The following is a 19,731-nucleotide window of genomic DNA, read 5'->3' on the forward strand; positions in this document are numbered from 1 at the left end:
CACTAATCACACACATAGTACACAGACATACATGCAGACAGAACACCCATGCACAAAAATAAAATGTAAAAACAAGGCAAAAGCAGGTATGCCAAGCACACAGTGAGTAGACAATATGTCATTCTTATTGGTGGTAGTATGTTAAAAATATGCTATTACTTGAAATAAAATTCTCAACTTATCTACGTAGTTTATATTCATAAATACTCTATCAATAATAATATTTAAAAGGTCCCAATGATTATGGAGCCACAATAGTCTGATCTGTGGGACTACTAGAGGCATGACAGTGAGGAGTCTCTCTAGCGAACAATCTCATCATGGATGGAAGAGAACCACCACAGAAGTGGTTCTCAACCTTCCTAAGGCCGAGACCCTTTAACACAGTTCCTCGTGCTGTGAAGACCCTCAACCATAACATTATTCCATCGCTACTTCACAACTGTCATTCTGCTACTACTATGAATTATAATGTAAATATCTGCTATGCAGGATATCCAGTAAGGGACCCTGCAGGGGTCGCGACCCACAGGTTGAGAACCACTGCACCAAAGTTCTGCACAAGCGGGCTTTTCTAGCCCGATTCCTGGGGCTAGTTCTCCACTGGAGGAAAGTCGCAGCCTCTCAGATGGTCTGAACTTCACCGCTAGAAGCAGCCTGCACGAAGCCATCACGAGGCTCCATAGTCAGGACACGCCCAACAAACAGCTTCAATGCTGCAACAAGTCTGGAGCCTCAGTGGTTCAGGCTGCTAGTCTGTGGTGTGGGTGAGTCTGTGAAGGAACCCGAACGTTTTTTTAAAACTGCATTAAAATGAAGCTGTGGCTCCAGTTTACAAAGAGGTTTGGTTTCCTCTTTCACCCTGAACACAATGTTAGCCAGACAATAACTTGATAGAAAGAACTAGGGTCGTCTAACGTGAACCATCCTAAATGCCGTTATTCTATATAGCAAATGCAAAGAGAAGAAAAAAAGAAAGGAAATCGATTCTATTACACACAACAGAAATCAACCACGTTTAGTTTTCTAGAAAGAAATTCAAAGAAACCAAAAGGGCAAAAGCAAAAGTTGGGGGGAAGCTGGCCAGTTGGGGGGCCTCATTAGGATCACTACGGACTTGGGGAGACAGAAAGTGTGTTTTCACCTCCTGCTCTAGAGAATTCGGTTTGGGTCTGCATTCCCCCTTTGAATGTTTCTGCCTGGTTCCAGGCCCTTCCTTCTCCCTGGCAGTCACCAGAAGGAAATTAAAAGGAGCATATGACCTCACCTTCACCAGGACCCCAGCCTGACGGCAAAGCATTCCCTATAGCCAGAGCTCTCTCAAAACAACAGAAATAAGTGGCTTTGCACAAATGAGTTAGGCCTCAGTTGCAGGGTTGCCAATATGAAAACAGACTTCGGCTCTTTATTAGCTGCTAGGGGTTTCATGAATAGCAAACCAGTGTATTTTGACCTGGGGTCTCTTTCAATTACAGAGCGCTCTGAGAATCAGGCGCATGATTAGAAAAAGGCAGCCAGGCTTGCAAACACCTAACCCCCAGGTAGCTTTGCAGGCAACTTTAAGGATTCATTTAACACCTGGTGTTAGCCTATGTTTGCCCCCTCCCTCCCCTCCAAAAAAAAATTTAAGAGTTCCCGCTGGAAGGCCTGCCCACGTCTGGTAATTGAGTTTGATCTGCAGAATACACATAAAGGTGTCAGCAGAGAACTAACTCCACAAAGTTGTCTTCTGACCTCCATATCCAGTACATGTACGCGTGTGTATACACACACGCATGTGTGAGCACACACACAAGTTACTGCTGAGTTATATATATATATATATATATATATATATATATATATATATATATATATAGTGGTTTTTCTTTTTAAGAAAAATCTGAAAATTAGCCGGGTGAGACTTAAAAGACTTTGCCATGTATCAGAATTGCAACTACTGAGACAGCTCAGGGAGCAAAACGCAAGCCTGAGGACGTGAGACCCAGCTCTCAGTACCCACCTGAAGCCAGACACAGAGACGGGAGAATCCCTGGTAGTTCATAGGCAGCTAGCCTGGGGTACCCAGCAACGGCAAAGCACAGAGAGACCCTGTCTGAAACAGGGTGGAAAGTGATGGCCAAAGCCTGAGGCTGACCTCTGTGGTATGTGGCTGCCCACTCTGCACAGGATTTTAAACAAACAAACATTAGCTTAGATACCCGAAAACAAAGTCCAGTTCTCTGCTTCAAGTATTTTGAAGGTCACTGTAGGGTTTTTGCTTTTGGGCAGCACTATAATTCTCTGTTTTTTAATGGAATACTCCATAGAACACCAGTATTTGAAAGAGATTTAAAAAAAATATTCTAATGGAGAAAGACACAGTAGACCTTCAAGTGATGTCATGAAGAGAGGATAGAACGATTGTAAGAGACAGAGGCCAGGGAGGACGGGGGCAAAACAGGGTCTTCCAGAAACGACAGAAAAATGGCACTCATGCACTCACAGCGGCTGCAGTTGCCCACCCAAGACCTACATCACCTCAACAACCTCAAATCAGCATGGGGGGTAGGGGGCCGGACACTGGAGATCCCACCCCTAAGTGGAGAAGGAGTAAGAGCTGGTGGCTTTAGGGTGAAGGACCTGTTTTCTTTAGGGGTGTGGGACCTGGCAGGTGGATCACACTACAGTGGAAGACCACATCCGTGTGCATGTGGGCAGCATTCATTTGACTACGTCGGTCATTAAAAGAAGGGGGGAAGGGACATGGAGATGGGAAGGGGATGTGGTGGGGAAACTAGGAGGAATGAGAAGGAGGAAGTGGATCGAATACAACTAAAATAAATATACTCCATCAATCCTTAAAATTATATTAAAAGAAAAAAATGCTTAGGCCTTGGTCCCTGACTTTTTAGACATCTTTGGGGGGTATTTCTCACGCCAAGCTGAAAACACTGCCTTGGGACAACGCTCCTGGTCCTCTAAGCTATGTATGCATGGGTTCTTGTTCTAGGGTCTTGAAATTCCCCCCAACCGGTCCCTGCCCAGAGAGCGCTCTTGACATACCAATCTCTCTGCCCAGCTGGGAGGATTTCAGAGCTCCTGCCGAGGAGACCACGGCACACCTGTGCCAGGGCCCCGCCTTGGTCCTAAAGTTCTCCTTGGGCAGGTAACCCTTCCATTCAGTAGTGTTGAAGGGAAAATCTGTGGCCTCTACCATGGATACGTTCACGTGGTCTCGAAGGTGGCAGCGCAGGGTCTCCGCACTGAACTTGACCCCTGGCCCTGGCCCCTTGTAGGACACTTTATACTTGTTCATGTTCAGATAATTCTTCAGGATCTTTTGCAGCCTGGGGTTGAGGTTTTTGGATGAGGAGTCCTTGTCCCACACCTGGTAGGAGGGCTGTGGTTTGACCTTGGCTGTGACCCTGAGATGACTGAGGATTTGACTGTCCTGCTTAGGGTCTTGTTGGCTGCTTGCAGACCTAGACTGTAAACCAGACCCCAGGGCCAGCTTCTCCAGGCTCTTCGGCACCTGGAATTCCTTGGCTTGCAATTTAAGAGCCTCATAGCTCCCTTTCTTCCACACACAGATGACCGCTAACAGGAGAAAGGCCAGGATGAAGTAGCTGAATTTTTTCTTCAAGTTGGTGTGAATCATAATGACAGGTACGGGCGGGAAGCCACTGCCGGGAGCAGGAACCAAGCCTAGGAAAAGCACAACAGGGAAAGAACGATGATGGAGGGGATATCCAAAGCGGCATGCAGCGGGGTGGTGGGCCAAAGCCGAGTCCAGCATCAATGGACTGGAAGTCCACCCTGACTGCCTCCCACCAACGATGCAGCCTTGAGCAAGCCAGGAGGGGGGAGGGAGCAGGGGGAGCCTTGGTTTGGACTCTGAATGTAGACAGCATTCCTCTGGACTCCTCACTGAGCCCTGAACATTTATGCATCTTCCTCGGACTTAGTCTGCACACCGTGACTCTTGACCTTTGCTGTTACACCCCAGCTCACACAAAAAGCTTACACCAGAGTCTCTCATATCATTTCACTCCTGCAGCCCATGCTCTCTCTGAAACCAAGACGTGCCTGCTTGAAAGCAACAAACAAAAAGGGAGCAGACTAACTCGTCCATACACAAGACCCGGATTCTCTGAAGTCCGACATCAGTGAAAAGAGCCAGAGAAATCCCGCATGCACTTGGGAAACAGTTCTGGAAGGCCTATGATCTGGGACTTCTAGACAGGAGTTAGTCAGCCTCACAGTCCAATATTCCGTGTACCCGAGTAGCTACATCATTTTGTGACAGAGAATAGGAATCCTGTAAGTCAGCAAAGAGAGTCCCTTCCCATCTGGGCAATGGGCTGCTTCGTTTTCTCAAAATCCTCTGTGTAACTAAATGGAAGCTGGGAGCCCTTTGAACTCAAACAAGGTCTGTGTCCTTTGGAAAACACTAAATTCTTTCTTCAGAGTTTACTCACTGTGATGAGTCAAAGCGATTGCACCTGGGGCTTTGTCTACACGGGGAGTCTGAAGTCCTTTCCCACCAAGCTTGTTTATAAGGCTGTTTGAGACAAAGCAGTGAACCACTAGACGGGAAATTCAGGAAGCCTGGGTTCTTGATTCCATTCTTAGTGACCTTGACCAAGTCAATATGTCTGCCCCTGAGTGGTCATCTCTGCTCGCTTCACCTGTGGTGTGTTGTGAGCGTTAAATAAAAGGATGTGTTGACCAGCTGGAACTACATCAAAGCAAAGGCTGGAGAGGTACTCTGAGAAGGGAGAGCAGCCTTTTGACAAGAGGGTCGTGTGGGGAACGATACCAGTGAGTGAAAGGTGGAATGGAGGGTATTTTAGACACAGTAATGTACTCAGAGGGATAGGAATTCAGATACGCTGGGCAGTGGTGGTGCACACCTTTAATCCCAGCCCTCGGCAGGCAAAGGCAGGCAGATCTCTGTGAGTTCAAGGCCAGTCTGGTCTACAGAGCAAGTTCTAGGACATCCAGGGCTACCTAGAGAAACCTTGTCTCGGAAATCCAAACGGAAAAACGAAGAAAAAGGAAAAGAAACCCTACCACTTGAGCACTTTACCTCAATGTCCCACCAGACAGACACTACGAAGTAAATGTTTACAACTCTGTGTGAGAATGAAGATGTTAAGGCTTTAGCCGTCTCACTGCACTGCGAGAACCAGGATTCCAGTTCAGATTAGTCTGTAGCCACCGGTTAGCAGCAGCAGCAGCAGTTCTCAGCCTGTGGGTCGGAACCCCTTCGGGAGTCGCGTATCAGCTCTCCTGAGTATCAGCTATTTACATTACGATTCCCAATAGCAGCAAATTCGCAGTTATGAAGCACCAACAAAATAATTGTATGGTTTCAGGTCACAACAACATGAGGAACTGTATTAAAGGGTCGCAGCATTAGGAAGGTTGAGAACCACTGGTCAGAACTCGGAAACTAGAGCGCCCAGAAATGAAACTCTCAGTCAGAGCAAAGCAGCCTCCATCGGGCACCGTTGATGGGCTCCCCTTACTAGGGCTCTTTCACGTGAATTAAGTGTTATAATATCCAGTATGGTCCTCCCATGAGATCTCTGTGTAGGTTTGGGAAATACATGCAATCCTGACTCCTGTGAGTGATGTGGAGATGGTGAGTTGGAATGTGACTTCCGGTTCTAAGGGAAAGGCCATGGCAGCGAGGGTCCCGCTTCACTGTTACCAGAGCAGAGGCTCAGGGGAGGCTGCCACTGCCTTTCCCAGGATGCTTAGGAAAAAGGAATTTCTACAGATGACCCCAATGACAGTCTGAGAGCCCTCAGCTGGCCTGGGCCTTCAGGGCCTTACCACACTCATCTGGAACCTTCCAACAGTGCTTGTGTGGTCCCTTCATTTTATCTTCACCTGAGGCAAGCAAGGGTTTCTCTTCATGGTCACTCAGAGCTGAAGGGCCCATTCTCACTTGCCTAGCTCTGTTGTTGTTTGGTTTCACCCTTTTCTTGGGGGAACCAACCACTCAGCTCCCAAATAAATCACACACGGAGGCTTATTCTTAATTATCAATGCCCGGCATTAGCTTGGCTTAGTTTCTTGCCAGCTTTCCTTAACTTATTCCGACTACCTTTTGCCTCTGGGCTTTTCCCGTTCTCTAACTTCTGTAACTCTTATTCTTACTCTGTGACTCACTGTGTAGCTGGGTGGCTGGCCCCTGGAGTCCTTCTTCTTCTCTGGCTCCTAGTTCTCTCCTCCCAGATTTCTCCCTGTATATATTTTCTCTGCCTGCCAGCCCTGCCTATCCTTCCTCCTACCTTGCTATTGGTCTTTCAGTTCTTTATTAGACCATCAGGTGTTTTACATAGGCACAGTAACACAGCTTCACAGAGTTAAACAAATGCAACAAAAACAAAAGTATCACACCTTGAAATAATATTCTACTACAAAGCTCTTTGAGCAAGAGAGACCCAGAGAAAGACCCCCACCTAACACTTACCTCAGGGAAAGGAGAGGTGAGCTTTTCTCCACAAATTTTTGGAAAACAATATATGCTTTAATTGTTTTCTATCACCAGACTTAGTGTGTCAACTTCTAGGCTTCGAAGCTGATGAGTTCTCTGCCCTTGACTTTCACCACAAGCCCTAGTTGTTAGCAAGCTATGTTTACAAAGCTTGGATTTTGAGCCTAGCCCTTATCAGAGGAGAATGCTTGCTGATATCATGTCTAAACAAACAACTGGCCCCAGAACCGAACCTGGAACAGAGTGATGCTCAGGAAGGGAGTGGTGAGCAGACAAAGCCTAATCAAATGAATCCTTATACCTGGAGAAGACGTCTTGAAAAAGAATGCTGCAGTCATTACCACCCACCGAGACCAAACCAACACTAGATAATAAAGAAAACCTCTGTAAGTAAGGAATCTGCTCTATCTACTCCTTGAATCATGTTTAATGTCAAATGGAATTCTTGGCATATAAGCGCTCTCATAAAAGGCTGGCAGTTATAGAACAGTTCAGACCTTTTGTCTGTAGTTTATAGAGTTGGACAAACCTGCTGTCCCCGCCTCCTTGGCCCTCACTGAACAAGTGCTTAGAAGACTAAGAAAGGAAGAAAGTGAGGAAAGCAGCAAAGCTGTGGTGAGACAAGAAAGACCCAGGCCGCTGCCAGCTCAGTCAGGTTCACGCTCTTCTACTCAGGAACGGCACCCTCCACTTTCTCAAACTTCTAGGCATTTCTTACCTGCTTCTGGCTAATCCCTCTGGGGCTGCAGGCCCTCCAGGTCCTCAGGAACCAGCACTATTCTCCATGGGAAGGAGGTTTACTTGATTAGGTCTGGTGGCCAGGGCTCATTTTTCTCAGGATGATCAAAAACCATCTTAAATACAAATAAAAGGGGGCGGAGGTTAGAGTGATGTTTCTGGGAGAGTGGTGTTGAACATTAACAGGATGTGTGGGCGCTTGTGCAGCTGTGGGCTATGGCGTATCCCAGGAAGCCCAGAGCATGCCGGGAAACGTAAAGACGAATTACAGACGCAACACTCAAGATGCATGGACAGGGTGGAGAGCAGGAATGTTTTAGAAAGATTAAAGTAGGCACTACAAAACCATCTGGGGAGAAGCGTGTGATTAGTCTCTCCTTAAAAATAAATAGCAAAAAGGTTCACCACCCCCAAAACACTCCGGATAGATTTTTAAAAATTATTTATTTGTACAGAATATTAAATGATATGGGGAAGTTCAATTCATGTATTTTAACATGGTTACCGAACTATAAATACTATTCAGATTCAGAAATAATACTTTAAAAAGAAAAAGCACTAGGAAAAAATGGTGCCTGGGGTTGTGGAATAAGGGACATTTCCATCTTTGAAGTTTTATGTACATTCAACAATATCTAAAATAGACATGAATTACTCTTTAAGATTAAAAAAAAACAAGAAATATAGCTCAAGGGGGGGGGATAAAAAGGTATTTAGCTCAGTGGTAGAGTATCTGTATAGTAAACATATAGCCCTGGGTTTGATCCCTAGTGTATCAAAAGAAAAGCCAAGCTTTATATGTTTAGCATAACATATATAACAGCTTTTTAAAGCTAAAAACAGAACTCACTCTATATTTATTGAGTCTTTCCAGTTTTGATGCTATATTCAAAAAATAGCAGCGGGAAAGCTAAGTGAATTTAATTGCAAGAAATTTTAAAAATACAAATAAAGAGCTAGTAGGGTAAAAAGCCTCCCAAAAGAAAGAGGCAAGTAACTTGAACAGATAAATCATAGATTAAAAACAGCAGTTGAGAAGCATATGATATTTAAGGCTGATCTTAAGAGAGGCCTGGGAGGAGCACTGAAGTCCCAGTTTACAGACTGGACAGCACTTGGTGGTCTTGGAAACAGTCGGAGGCATTGCCGGGCAGGTCACAATAGTTGTCAGAGCACTGAAGGAGAAGTACCTAGCTTAACCCTTCTAGAAAGTATGGAGCACTAAGACCCTGTGACTATTGATCAAACTGCCATAAATCTAGGGCTGAGTAAACAAAACGGAGGAAATATGCATTTCAGTCTCCTGAAGTGTAAAATGAGTGCCTACCTCCTACAGTGGAGGGGATTAAAAGAGGATTAATGAGGAAAGAATGTGAACTCTATAAAGCAATATGTGTATAAAAAGAAGAGGGTTTTGATCTCAAACCTATTTATAACGGTTTTGAAACCTATTTATAAACCTATTTGTATCTAAACACCCCTTAACGTTACATCCATATGAATATAAATACGTGTGAACTTTTGTAGCTGTAGAGAGGAAAACACTTTAACTATTTTAGTGGAAACATGTTATCTTTACACCCATGATTTCAGTTACAAATCATGTTCAAGGGTCAGGCCTGGACAGTTGCTGAGGAGCTGGCATTCTTTCTAAGGCCAACTCTTGGGGACATTATTGAAAGTACATTTCATCTGTATTCATCTTCAACTGGCTGCACAATACTAAGCTGGCCTCGAAGCCCATTTCTGGAGACCCAGCACTGTAAGGCAGAAAGAGAGCTTGTGAGCATAACCTTTGACACTGAGTCTCCTAACACTGCGTTAGCTTTCCTGTCAAATGGAAACCGGAAGAGATACTATCAGAGAGGACTAGCCACACTCACAGGGTTCACCTTGGTACCCCGACAGCCATCTTTGTCAGCAAAATGGAGAAGCTGCTCCATTGAAGACCACGGGCTCTGGCTGAAAGAAGATGTTGCTATCATGAGCAGGAGCAAGACAGAAGGCAGGCTCTGGGCATGACAGAAGCGCACGTGGAAGATGTCATTTTATCCTGTACCAAAGAGTTCGGGGCTGGGGTTGGGGGTTTAGCTCCGTGGTAGAGCGCTTGCTTAGTTAAGTCCCAGGCCCTGGGTTCAGTCCTCAGCTCAGAGGGAGGGGGGGAAAAGTTCAAGGTTTTCTTTACCAATGCCAAGAATAACTGGATTTGGAGCAGTCTCCTGGGAGAATCAGAAAATGGCTATGACAGTTCCCCCTCTATTCATGAGTTCCCCTTGTGGTGTTAGTATTTACCACTGTATGCACATTCGTATTCAGGGATTGCCGCCTCTTTTCACTACGGATATAAGAGACCCTGACAGCCTTCTTCAATGCTACTGTCAGCGAGTAACTGCAGACACTTGGTGAGTGTCGAGCTCATAGGAGGAGCTCAGTAAGCATTTGCTGGATGAAGCAGGTCTTTAAATGGTTTTGCTTGTTTCAGGCATTGTTGACGGAAAAGGCTCTTTCATAACCCCCTCAGAGAGCACTGACCCTTGGATGAACCTCTCGCCTGCAGATGAAGGTTTCCTGCCAGTCTTAACACACAAGCTTTTAGGTCATGAGATTTTTGATTGGTAGCACCCTCAGACAGAAGGAGGAGGAGGAGGAGGAGGAGGAGAAGAAGAAGAAGCAGCCGCCACCTATCCAAGCTCTTCCTTTGTCATATCGACTGCATTTCCTCAGAAAGTCTTGCCTCCTAAGAGGATTAAAAGCCATGCCTGACTTGATCCCAAAAGTAAACCAATTGAGATGGTCTATCTAGATCTACCAAGACAAGGGTCTTCCAAAGGTAGTCATTGCCACTGATGAGATGGCTAGTCTGGTGATCTTCAACCAGCTGTAAATGTGAGACCAGGGCCCTTGGCCCTGGAGGACAAACTGAAGACTATGGTGACGACATCGACGATTCATTTAGCATTGGATACAAGCTAAGCACTGACCAGAGCTTACAATTCAGAGCATGTGACTTGTTATCTGCCTGATCTGGGGGAAGAGTCCATGCTCAGGTTCTCACCAGTCACGTGATCTTGGTTGACTCATGCCCCAAGACTCAGCTAACTCACCGTAAAGTGAGGATGGTCACTGATCCTATATCCCAGGCCTACTTTATCCGGGGAACCCAGGGAGAGCTCTCAATGTTCCAGACACTTTTGCCCCTTAACTTTCCTTCTGATGGGACTGTCTTCCACGTGGGCCACACCTACTTTACCTTCCAATACCAACTTCTGTCTTTCAAGCTTTCGGCATTCTCAGTTTTTGTTTGTTTTTGAGACAGGGTTTTTCTGGGTAGCCTCAGCTGTCCTGAAACTCACTCTACAGACCAGACTGGCCTTGAACTCAGAGATCCACCTGCCTCCCGAGTGCTGGGATTAAAGGCGTGCACCACCACCACCACCACCACCACCACCACCACCACCACCACCACCCGGCTCCTTATTTCCACAGGGATCACTATGACTCTAATGTGCCTATTTTAGCCCTCTTCCAACTATGGGACATTCCCCTGATGGCAGATCTGTTCCAACCACATAGAGAACTTCTTCCTTTCAGACATCTCTTGTTCCCTTCGTCTAGCTCATAACTAAGAAATGCTCAGCCATTTTTAATGAAAGAATAAGTTGTCTATGACACAGCCCCATCCCCCTTCATCAGTTCCAGCTGCTAGAATCTCCTTTCGAGCATTTTGCAGATGTTCCTTTAGTCTGTTGGTTACTCAAGACGACGTGACAGTTTCCACCTCTAGGGACATGTGTCTGTGCAAGCAGCTGCTTCTCTTGTTTAGAAAGACTTTAACATGAAAGAAAAACCGCCCTCCTTGTAACAATACACCTAGTGGCTTAAGCTCTGCTCCCTGAGCCATGTGGACTCAGAATGACAGCCACAGATACCTGCTCAGCACATGTACCTGAAGGCTCAGGACCTTCTCGTCACAATCTTGCAGCAAACACTCTGAACAGTCTATGCCATCGACTTCTGTATCCTACTTGGTGTTGACATCTCCTCTCTAGTCCAGAAAGAGATGCTCCTTTTCAGTCCGGAAAGATTTTCCTACGGGCTCACTGTCATTTTCTCCACCATTTCATCTGTCTCAACACTCAGTGATATTCCCCACTCCCTCAACGTGTACTCTAGTCCCCAGGCCTCACAGTTCTTCAGTCTTCTCTACTGGGGTTGATTGTGATCTCAGCCACTCACTCTCAAGGACTTAAATCTGGTTAAATCTGGTTGCATTAGTTCCAAAGAAATTTACGCAATGAATAACATTGGTTTCAGACACTCTCTTTCCAATCAGCACTTCAGTCTTTGGAACTTATTCTAATGATGACCTCAAACCCAACAATCTTCTCTGGATATCCTCCTCTCCCCTCATGTCCTCACTTCCTCCTGGCCACCTTAGAGTCTATGCTCAATCCTAGGATGGTTCCCTACGCATATACGGTTTGTCAAACTGCGGTTCTGGCTAAATCAAACTCTATCCTATTCAAGCCCCAAAGCCATGCAGTTGAATTGACTAGAAACACACACAGACACATACATGAACAGACATACGCAGACACACGAACACACACTGGTTTCGTTTCACATTATTGATCACTGATGGCCAGTCTATGCTTAATGCTGTCCCTCAGTTATGGTCTCTTCCAAATGTACTCACCTGTCACTCTTCTAGAATTCTGCTTGATCTCCTCCCCTCCTAGTCTCACTCCACTTGTTTGCTAGAAAGGCAGAATGTCCCAGTGTCCCAGCACAGAACTTTCTCTGCCGCAGTAGTAGCCCACTTTACCTGAGTTCACCCACATTCCTCTTGTTGCTTCAAATGAACTGGCTGGGTCCAACACCTACGATGACTACTACTCATCCACTAGATTCCATATTTAAGCCCGTCCCCTGAGGACCTCTACCTACCAGTTCCAGCTGTAAGCACTGCAGCTCAGATTACCATACGCGGAGCAGTTCTGCTCCGCTCCACTCCTGTTCCTGAGAAAGTTGTTACTTTTCTGCTCTGGCTCTAAATTTGGCGAAAGAAGGTCATCATCCAAACCTCATTCAAGAGATTTATTGGGAGGGAAGAACCCAGGAGAGTGACTGTCTCTGCCAGAGTGGGAAAGAGAAGCAGCAAACTAAACAGGTACAGGACTTATATAGGGCTTCTTAGGGGCGGAGTTTTTCCAGGGTGAAGATTTTCAGGGTGGGAATTGGTTGGATTTCAATCCCTGAGTTTGGACACACTTGGAGATTGGCTGGATTTTGTGCTCAGGGATTGGTTGGTTTCATGCTCAGGGATTAGTTGGTTTTCCTGCTCAGAGACTGGCTGGTTTTTGTGCTGAGTTGGTCAGGTACAAAGTGTGTTTCTTTCACTGGCCCCTTTTAACCTTTGTCTCTGGTTTTAGGGCCAGTGAATTGCACTGGGCTCAGGGTCAGGCTATATTTCTTTGACTGACCCATTTACCCTAACCACCCCACAAATCACTCTAACTGCCCCTACTTCTGGACTCCGCCCTCACCCTACAGAGTAAAGAGCCCAATCTCTGGACATGAAACCCCACTAATCTCCACCCTGGAAAGCTCTGAAAAGTTCCACCTTATTTCCAAGAAACTCTATATAAGCCCTGTCTCCTGTTCAGTTTGCTGCTGTTTCTCACCCAAGCAAAGGCAGCCACCATTCTGGGTTTTTTTTCCCCCTCCCAATAAATCTCTTGTGTGAGGTTTATTGTGCGGTGTGACTTTGTGGTTTTCCTTGCCTCCAGGCCAACTCGCTATCTTTCCATCTGAGCTAAACCACTTACACTGTATTCTCCTGCCTATAAGGAAATGGTTTCATGAAGCCCTCCCCTCTTCCTCTACACTAGTAAGTGTCCCTTTCTCAATGGTGACCCGATCTTCAGATAAACACACTATAATTCTCCTATCAAAAAAAAAAAAAAAAACTAAACTAAATACAAGTCATCTCTCATAATTCAGGAAGCCCCATGAACAGTGAGTCTTGGCATCGATAAGCAGGGCACCTGGACAGAATCTGCCCCCAGTACAAGATAACACAGAGCACGGAGCACCACCTATGAACACCCTTACCACAGATGTTTAATCTATATATTGCCTGGGCTTCAAATGTAATTCCAGTTATTAGGAAATGGGGGTGGGGGTGGAGGGGTGGTAACTTAAAATAGTAAATAGGGAAGTTCACAGGCACTTCTACTTACTAATTCAGAAGAGAAGATTTCTATAAGACAATTAAACTGATTTTTATCAGCGAATCAATAGACATATGAAAACCAGGTATTTTAAAAGCTATAATAATAATATGTAATTAGACCTTATTTGAACTTTAATTTGAACAAAAAAAAATCTTGGAGGAGAAATGGGATTACTTGCATACGTAGTGGGTGTTTTTACTTTAAAATGCTTCAGGCAAAACCAAACTACAAATAAAAATTCTTTTCAAATGTATTTGCATTAAGCTATATAGGGAATAAGACTGATCCGTAAACTCCTGTCCTCTCGACCAATGGATATGATTTGGGAGTGGGAAGAGTTTAAAACTTGAAGAAAAAAGGTTACAACAGGTAACGCTTTCTCTTTTGCTGAAGGAACTAACTGTAAAGTCAGATGCAACTTAACAAAAGGTGACCCACTGTGTGGTTCTAAATAAATCCAGTGTCTGCCCCCTCTCTCCATTTCTCAGCCCCATTTCACCTCCTAGCCCTGGCCCTAGTACCCTCCATAGTAAAACTCTCTGCGAGATAGTCCACATGCTCTCTTCCCCAATCCCCATCTTCCCATTCTCACTTGAAAACCCCCCAACTTCATGAACCTGCTCTTGGTAGAGGCACTGGGACCTCCGTGTTGCCAACCATGCAGTCTACACTCTGCCTCCCTTCCACTCCGCCATCAACAAGACTCTGCACACCTGTGTGTATATCCTCCTTCTTGACGCACAGCCTTTCCGCTCCTGGGCTTTCTCCGTCTCTTTGGTCGCCCCCCCCCCCACCAGCAGTCTGCAGCTGGCTCCTCCTCATCTCCCCCATCTCTAGGCACTGAAGTGCTTTAGCTTGTGTGCTCATTTCCCACTGGCTGTTTGCATCCTCACGGTCTGATCTCCCTCTACCCGGAAGGCATTTGCACTCAAAACCTGTTCACTACAGTTCATCAGGTGAGTTCTGATGGAGAGAGGTGGAGGTGATGTGAGACTAAAGGGTGCAGGGTGGCGAGAGGGGAGCCAAGAGCAACTTCAGCAGCTTCACTATCTACCCGCGGAGGCAGGATGGCAGAGAACCCACGATTCTCCAGGGAGTTAGCAAAACGTCCTGTCAAAATGTAGCTTCCTAACTTCTATCATAACCATTCTGATCTCAGTGGTCTGTGCTGGGGATGAGCAGTGTGCATTTAAGAAGCCCCATGAATGCTTTTTCGTTGTTTGGGGTCCTGGGGATCAAAATCGGGGCCTCCTGCCTCTGTCTGCCCCTGGCCTACACTCCCCATCCAGTTCAGATGCAGCTGGGCAGTCTACAGCCAGGCTCTGAGGAGGAGGAGGATGCCAGAGCAGCGCCACTCCAAGTGAGGTGTGGAGAGAAGCAACAGCCTGGGAGAGCCTTTCAAAATCCAGGAAAACAAAAAGCACAGGAATCAAGAGTGAGTCACGTTTACAGTCATTTAACAAAACCATTTAATGCCTGACTTACACACTAAGACTTTGAAAAACGGGGCTAAGATTTTGAATATCCTTTCTTTGCGTATTTACCATAAGCTGTGTTTTGAAAAAAATGATGACATATGAGAAATGGGGGTGGCTAGTAGCACTTTATCACAAATAGACAGAGATGCCCAACTTTGGAGAAAGTCTCAGCTGGAGCTATTGCCTCAAAACTCCAGGCTGAAATCCTGTCTTTTCTACTTGTCTGTTTTGTGACACACACACACACACACACACACACACACACACACACACACACACACACCGCCCCCCAGCTAGTGAACTGGTGAAGTTCAGGGAGCCTTGGACTTCATCTGCAAGACACAAGTCATACTTAGAAGTTCACCTCTACCAGATATGGTAACGACACAATGACATGCTTTTGTCGCACTATCTCACATTCTCAAGACAATGATACTTGAGCGCTTTCTGTGTGCTCCTGCGATGTGGTGGGGCTCACTTCATGACTGCAGCTACCGTGGTTCCTGGGGGAATACATTTAGCAGTTGGGAACATACTTCTGCTGTCTGGTTCTAACACCCAAGCTTCCAAAGTTGGAAACCCCCATGGGTCAAGATGAAAACTTCCACTCAAGTGGAAGCAAACTTCTGCCCAAACACTTCTGACAAGTCACTATTTTGCTAGCAAGGGCACATGATAAGCGACAGGAAAGTGAGTGGTAGCCGAAGACTCTGGAAAGTGAGTTTAGTAAGTGCTGAGCCAGTTTGCCGTTGGAAGGGCAGCAGCCCTTGTAATGTTTACCCAAAGCCAAGCTTTCTAAGGCTAAGGGTAGGGCAGGGGTAGAGGCAGAATCCTGCTCAGATCAAAGCTTCAAGGATAAAGGGGCCTTCTAAAAAGTTCAGGCTTCTAAAGGGTTCTCTTACCAGAGGTCTGATGTTTCTCCAGCCTGGCAGACAATGACGGAATAGAAGCCAAAGTCTTCAGAAACACCAGAGCGTATTACCACGGAGCTTGTCCGACAGCCTACTGACCAGAACTTGTGGGGAGGAGAGTACTGACCCCACAGCTATAGTCCCTGACCAAAACCAGTAAATTGGAACAAATGAAACACTTCCTGGCCATTTGCTATTTTCTGCCTTGTAGCCTACAGGCAAATCAGCAAATGTTGGCCAGGCTAGTGTACAGGTTCTTGACGAAAAGCAGCCCTTCACGTCCCATCAGCTCTCCCTCTGTATAACACCCACTCCCCAGGGCATTAGCTCTCCTTCTGCATAACACCCACTCCCCAGGGCACAGATGCCACATGCCCAGAAGGCATCTCCCCCAGTCTTACCACACCAAAGACCAAACTGCATTCCGCTCCACAATCAAAGGGAATAAGCAGAGGAGGAAAGCACAGAAGGAGCCTATAAAGAGGACTGAGCAAACACCATACTGCTAAGCAACATATCCACCTCTTTTTCTCCACTCCTTCCTACACTACACCACACCCCTGTGCTTCAGAAAAATAGACTAGGTCTGTCTCCACAACAGGAAGAGGGGCTGTTTCACTTCCTTCAAATCTCTACTGCCCCCACCATATATAGAGATATATAATATTATATATATATAAACTTTTTTCTCCTCGAGTGCTTTAGAGTTTCATATCAGTTTCCCATCCCTACAGCTTTTCTCAGCTAAGGTTCCACGAGGAAACAGAATTCAAATATCCTAAAACATTCTTTGTTTATAATATGTAAGGTCATTAACAGGGATCTAGACTGTCTTAACTGTGCTATCATCCTTGGGAGAACAGAGAACGTGCCCTCAAAGACTTTCCTATAAAACTTGTTCTCTTAAAGATGGCCTCTCCCTGGTATTATTGACATTCTCCCAAGTCCTGCAAAATGAGCCCCAGATTTCCAACCTGGAATTGATACCCGATCATTTCAAGTTGAGCAGTTCTCACGGTTTTCCTCACTGTTGCTTTGGTTTTATCTCTAAAAAGATCTAGGCCCTATCATCATCTCAGGGCCCGGGAGCAGGGAGGGAGGGAGGGAGGCTCTTCTACCTCGCCGTGGTCCCAGAGTGTGGAGGAAACCTACGCCAGTGGTCACAGTGAGCACACTCAACCAATGAAGGCTGAGGTGGAAGTCCTGAAAGTGGCCAGAGACTCCAGGGCCTAACATTCACCATGTAGTTAGTTAGAGGGAAATAAAGAAGCCCAGCAAATACGTGTGCAGTGGCACTTTGGAAAGAGATAATGTTTTTTGTTTTTATTTATTTATTTATTTATTTATTTATTTATTTAAAAGAGCATTCTTATACATTAAGTCTTTATTATCTTTTCAAGGTTTATTTATTTATTTACTATGCATGCAGTATCCTGCCTTAGTATATGCCATAGGCCAGAAGAGGGCACCAGATCTCACTATAGATGGTTGTGAGTCACCATGTGGTTGCTGGGAATTGAACTCAGGACCTTCAGAAGAGTGGCCCGTCCTCTAACCTCCAGCCAAGATAATGTTTGTTGCTGTTGTTGTTATTGTTGTTACAGGTAAAAAGAGTGGGCAAAGAGACCGATGGGCTGAGTGGACAATAAACTGGGTGTGTGGAAGGCCACTGAAAACAGAGCATCTTCACAGACAGGCAGGAGGTGCAAGGAGGGGCCATGTAGTCTTCTGAGAGAAGAGGGTTCTACGCAGGAGGAAGGCTTCCCAGATAGGGGCAAGCCTGATGCTTCCAGAGCAATGCAAGGCTGCAACAGAGAGCGCATGCAGAGAACGGGGTCCTGAGAGACATGGGATCACATGGGGCTTTAGACTAACATAAGAATGTTGGCTTTCTCTGGGGGACATGTTGGAGAAGTCTCAGTCCTGCTACTGTACTGGGAATCCGCTCCAGTAGGATTGGACTGGACTGGAGAAGGCTCAAAAGGAAAACCTCCAGAGAAGCTACTCCAACTGTAGCCAAGTCTAGTGACTCACGCCTACAACCTCAGCTCTCAGGAAAGAAGCTGAGGCAGGAGGATAGAAAGCTTAAGTCCAGCATGGGCAACAGTGTGAGACCTGTCTCAAGAAGATAAACAAAGAGGTGGTGGTGCTGGTGGTGCTGGTGTTGATGGTGGTGGTGCTGGTGGTGTTGTTGTTGGTGGTGGTTGTGGTGGTGAAGAAGAAGAGGGTGGAGAGGAGGAAGGGGAAGAGGAAGGAGAGGAAGAAGAGCTACCATTGCAGCTCACAGATTGTAGCCCATAGAAGACACGTAGACTTCTTCATTGAGATCCTCGTGTGTGCTAGCATTTTATGTTACCAAAATTGATCTTATCACCCTAGGAGCCAGAGTATTGGCCAGCGTCTTCTTGAGTGAAGAAATGAGGTTCAGAATTTACGTCATCATTTTAAGACATCTTTCTGTGTTATATAGCAGTTTCCTCTAAATCGGAACATTATCCTTCCCCGACCCAGGAGGAAGGCGGAGGCTCACAAGATGGCCTCCCCCTTAAGGCTACAAAATGAACATTTGAGCCACCAATGGGAGTGACTTGAGCTGCCTGGCAGCTACATAGAGCCCTGGAGCTGCAGCCTTCCTGAGGTGTCGCCCACCCAAGCTGGGCTCTTCAGGGACACAGCTGCATGTGACGCATCCCTGCTCCTGTAAGTTACCCCGCCACCAAACTCCGATTAGTAATCCCAATAAAAACTCATTGGTTCACGAAGTTGGAACACAGGCTTTTCCCATCATGCTTTTTGAAATACTGAACATTTTTAGTGGTTCCCAGGAGACCTTGTGCAAGGAATGGTGGTTTTCATAGCTTACTTTAACTTTATCATAACTTTCTTATCTAGGACCATAGCACCTAGAATGTACACCAGTCTCGCCTTATTTAATAACTTCCAGCCCCAGCAGTGGACAGAATCACACCTCCAAGAGAGCAGGTTTCCCCAGATGGCGAAATGGTAGGCAGGCACTTAAATGCCCCCAACCGCCCCTCGTGTGGCAGGGGTAACTCATTCTAAGTGTATCCAAGAAGAATTAGACGGAGTGCTTAGAAATCAGAGCATCAGTGTAAAACCGGGATTTCAGTGATTGCCAGATCAGACATGAGTCTTCCCTCCCCAGCTGACCCTGCAGCGGGCAAATGCATCTATATCACAGAGAGGCCTTGCGTGTGAGGGTGTCAGCACCAGAGCTATGCAAGGGGCGGGGTGCGCAGTAACGAAACTGCCCAGAGGACTGGTCCAGGGTATGGTTAGGGGGAAGGTTTTTACAGTAGACAAGAGGGAGAGAATAGCCAGAGGTGTCTGGGAAAGTCCAGAGCAGAGAGAGAAAGACGTAGACTGAACCTGGCCAGCGGACGGGACAGGGCCAGAGCTATCTGCAAGAGAGGGGAGCCAAGCAGAGGAGAGAGAGGAGAGGGAGCATGGTGAGAAGAGCAGGAGCCACGATCCGGGAGAACAGCTGGCTTATGAGGAGAAGAATGAGTAGCCGTGGGGAGGGAAGCCCATGAGCTGGAGGGAGTGGAGGCTATGGATCCCTTGGAACTGGAGTTACAGGCAGTTTTGAGCTGTGGATGCTGGAAATGGAACCCAGAGCCCTCAGGAAGAGCAGCCCATGGTCTTAACCTGGAAGCCATCCCTCCAGTAGACATTTCCTAAATGCCACAATCACTGAATACAACTAACCACACCTTAAGGTTACCAGGATAAGAAGTGCTTGGCGCTCTCATCTTAGTAAACTAGCATCTTCCGGAGGAGCAGGCCAAGCCCACACAAGGTGCCACACACAGAGAAAGGGCAAGGAAATCAGAGGAGTAAAGGCTTGCTCAAGTCTG

At 46.3% G+C, this 19,731-nt stretch overlaps 1 protein-coding gene and 1 long non-coding RNA gene across 12 annotated transcripts in view; one reads left to right on the top strand and one right to left on the bottom strand.

The window, feature by feature from the left end:
• Positions 1-19,731, bottom strand: part of St6gal1 (ST6 beta-galactoside alpha-2,6-sialyltransferase 1) — a 130,927-nt gene that overhangs the window by 40,607 nt on the left and 70,589 nt on the right. For 4 of the 10 annotated variants that reach the window (XM_028875197.2, XM_037209817.1, XM_028875196.2 and 1 more), the window contains 2 exons: positions 7,209-7,344; positions 3,046-3,687 (listed from right to left, as the gene is read on the bottom strand). In XM_028875197.2, coding sequence (XP_028731030.1) covers positions 3,046-3,640 — 595 coding nt within the window. In that variant the 5' untranslated portion in view covers positions 3,641-3,687; positions 7,209-7,344. Of the gene's footprint in view, positions 1-3,045; positions 3,688-6,466; positions 6,622-7,208; positions 7,345-9,111; positions 9,191-12,175; positions 12,380-15,844; positions 15,946-16,254; positions 16,370-19,731 lie in introns of those variants that run through there. The other 6 variants (XM_037209821.1, XM_037209819.1, XM_028875198.2 and 3 more) reach the window with 6 other exon arrangements.
• Positions 14,158-18,030, top strand: LOC119088805. Of its 2 annotated transcripts, none has more exons than XR_005092545.1 (3): positions 14,158-14,420; positions 14,754-14,899; positions 15,867-15,955. It is a non-coding gene; the product is annotated as an uncharacterized LOC119088805 (long non-coding RNA). The 2 variants fall into 2 exon arrangements; XR_005092546.1 differs by lacking the exon at positions 15,867-15,955 and adding an exon at positions 17,458-18,030 and having other exon boundaries at positions 14,159-14,420.

This window comes from Peromyscus leucopus, chromosome 12 (assembly GCF_004664715.2).
Source record: "Peromyscus leucopus breed LL Stock chromosome 12, UCI_PerLeu_2.1, whole genome shotgun sequence".
Taxonomy (NCBI): Eukaryota; Metazoa; Chordata; class Mammalia; order Rodentia; family Cricetidae; genus Peromyscus; species Peromyscus leucopus.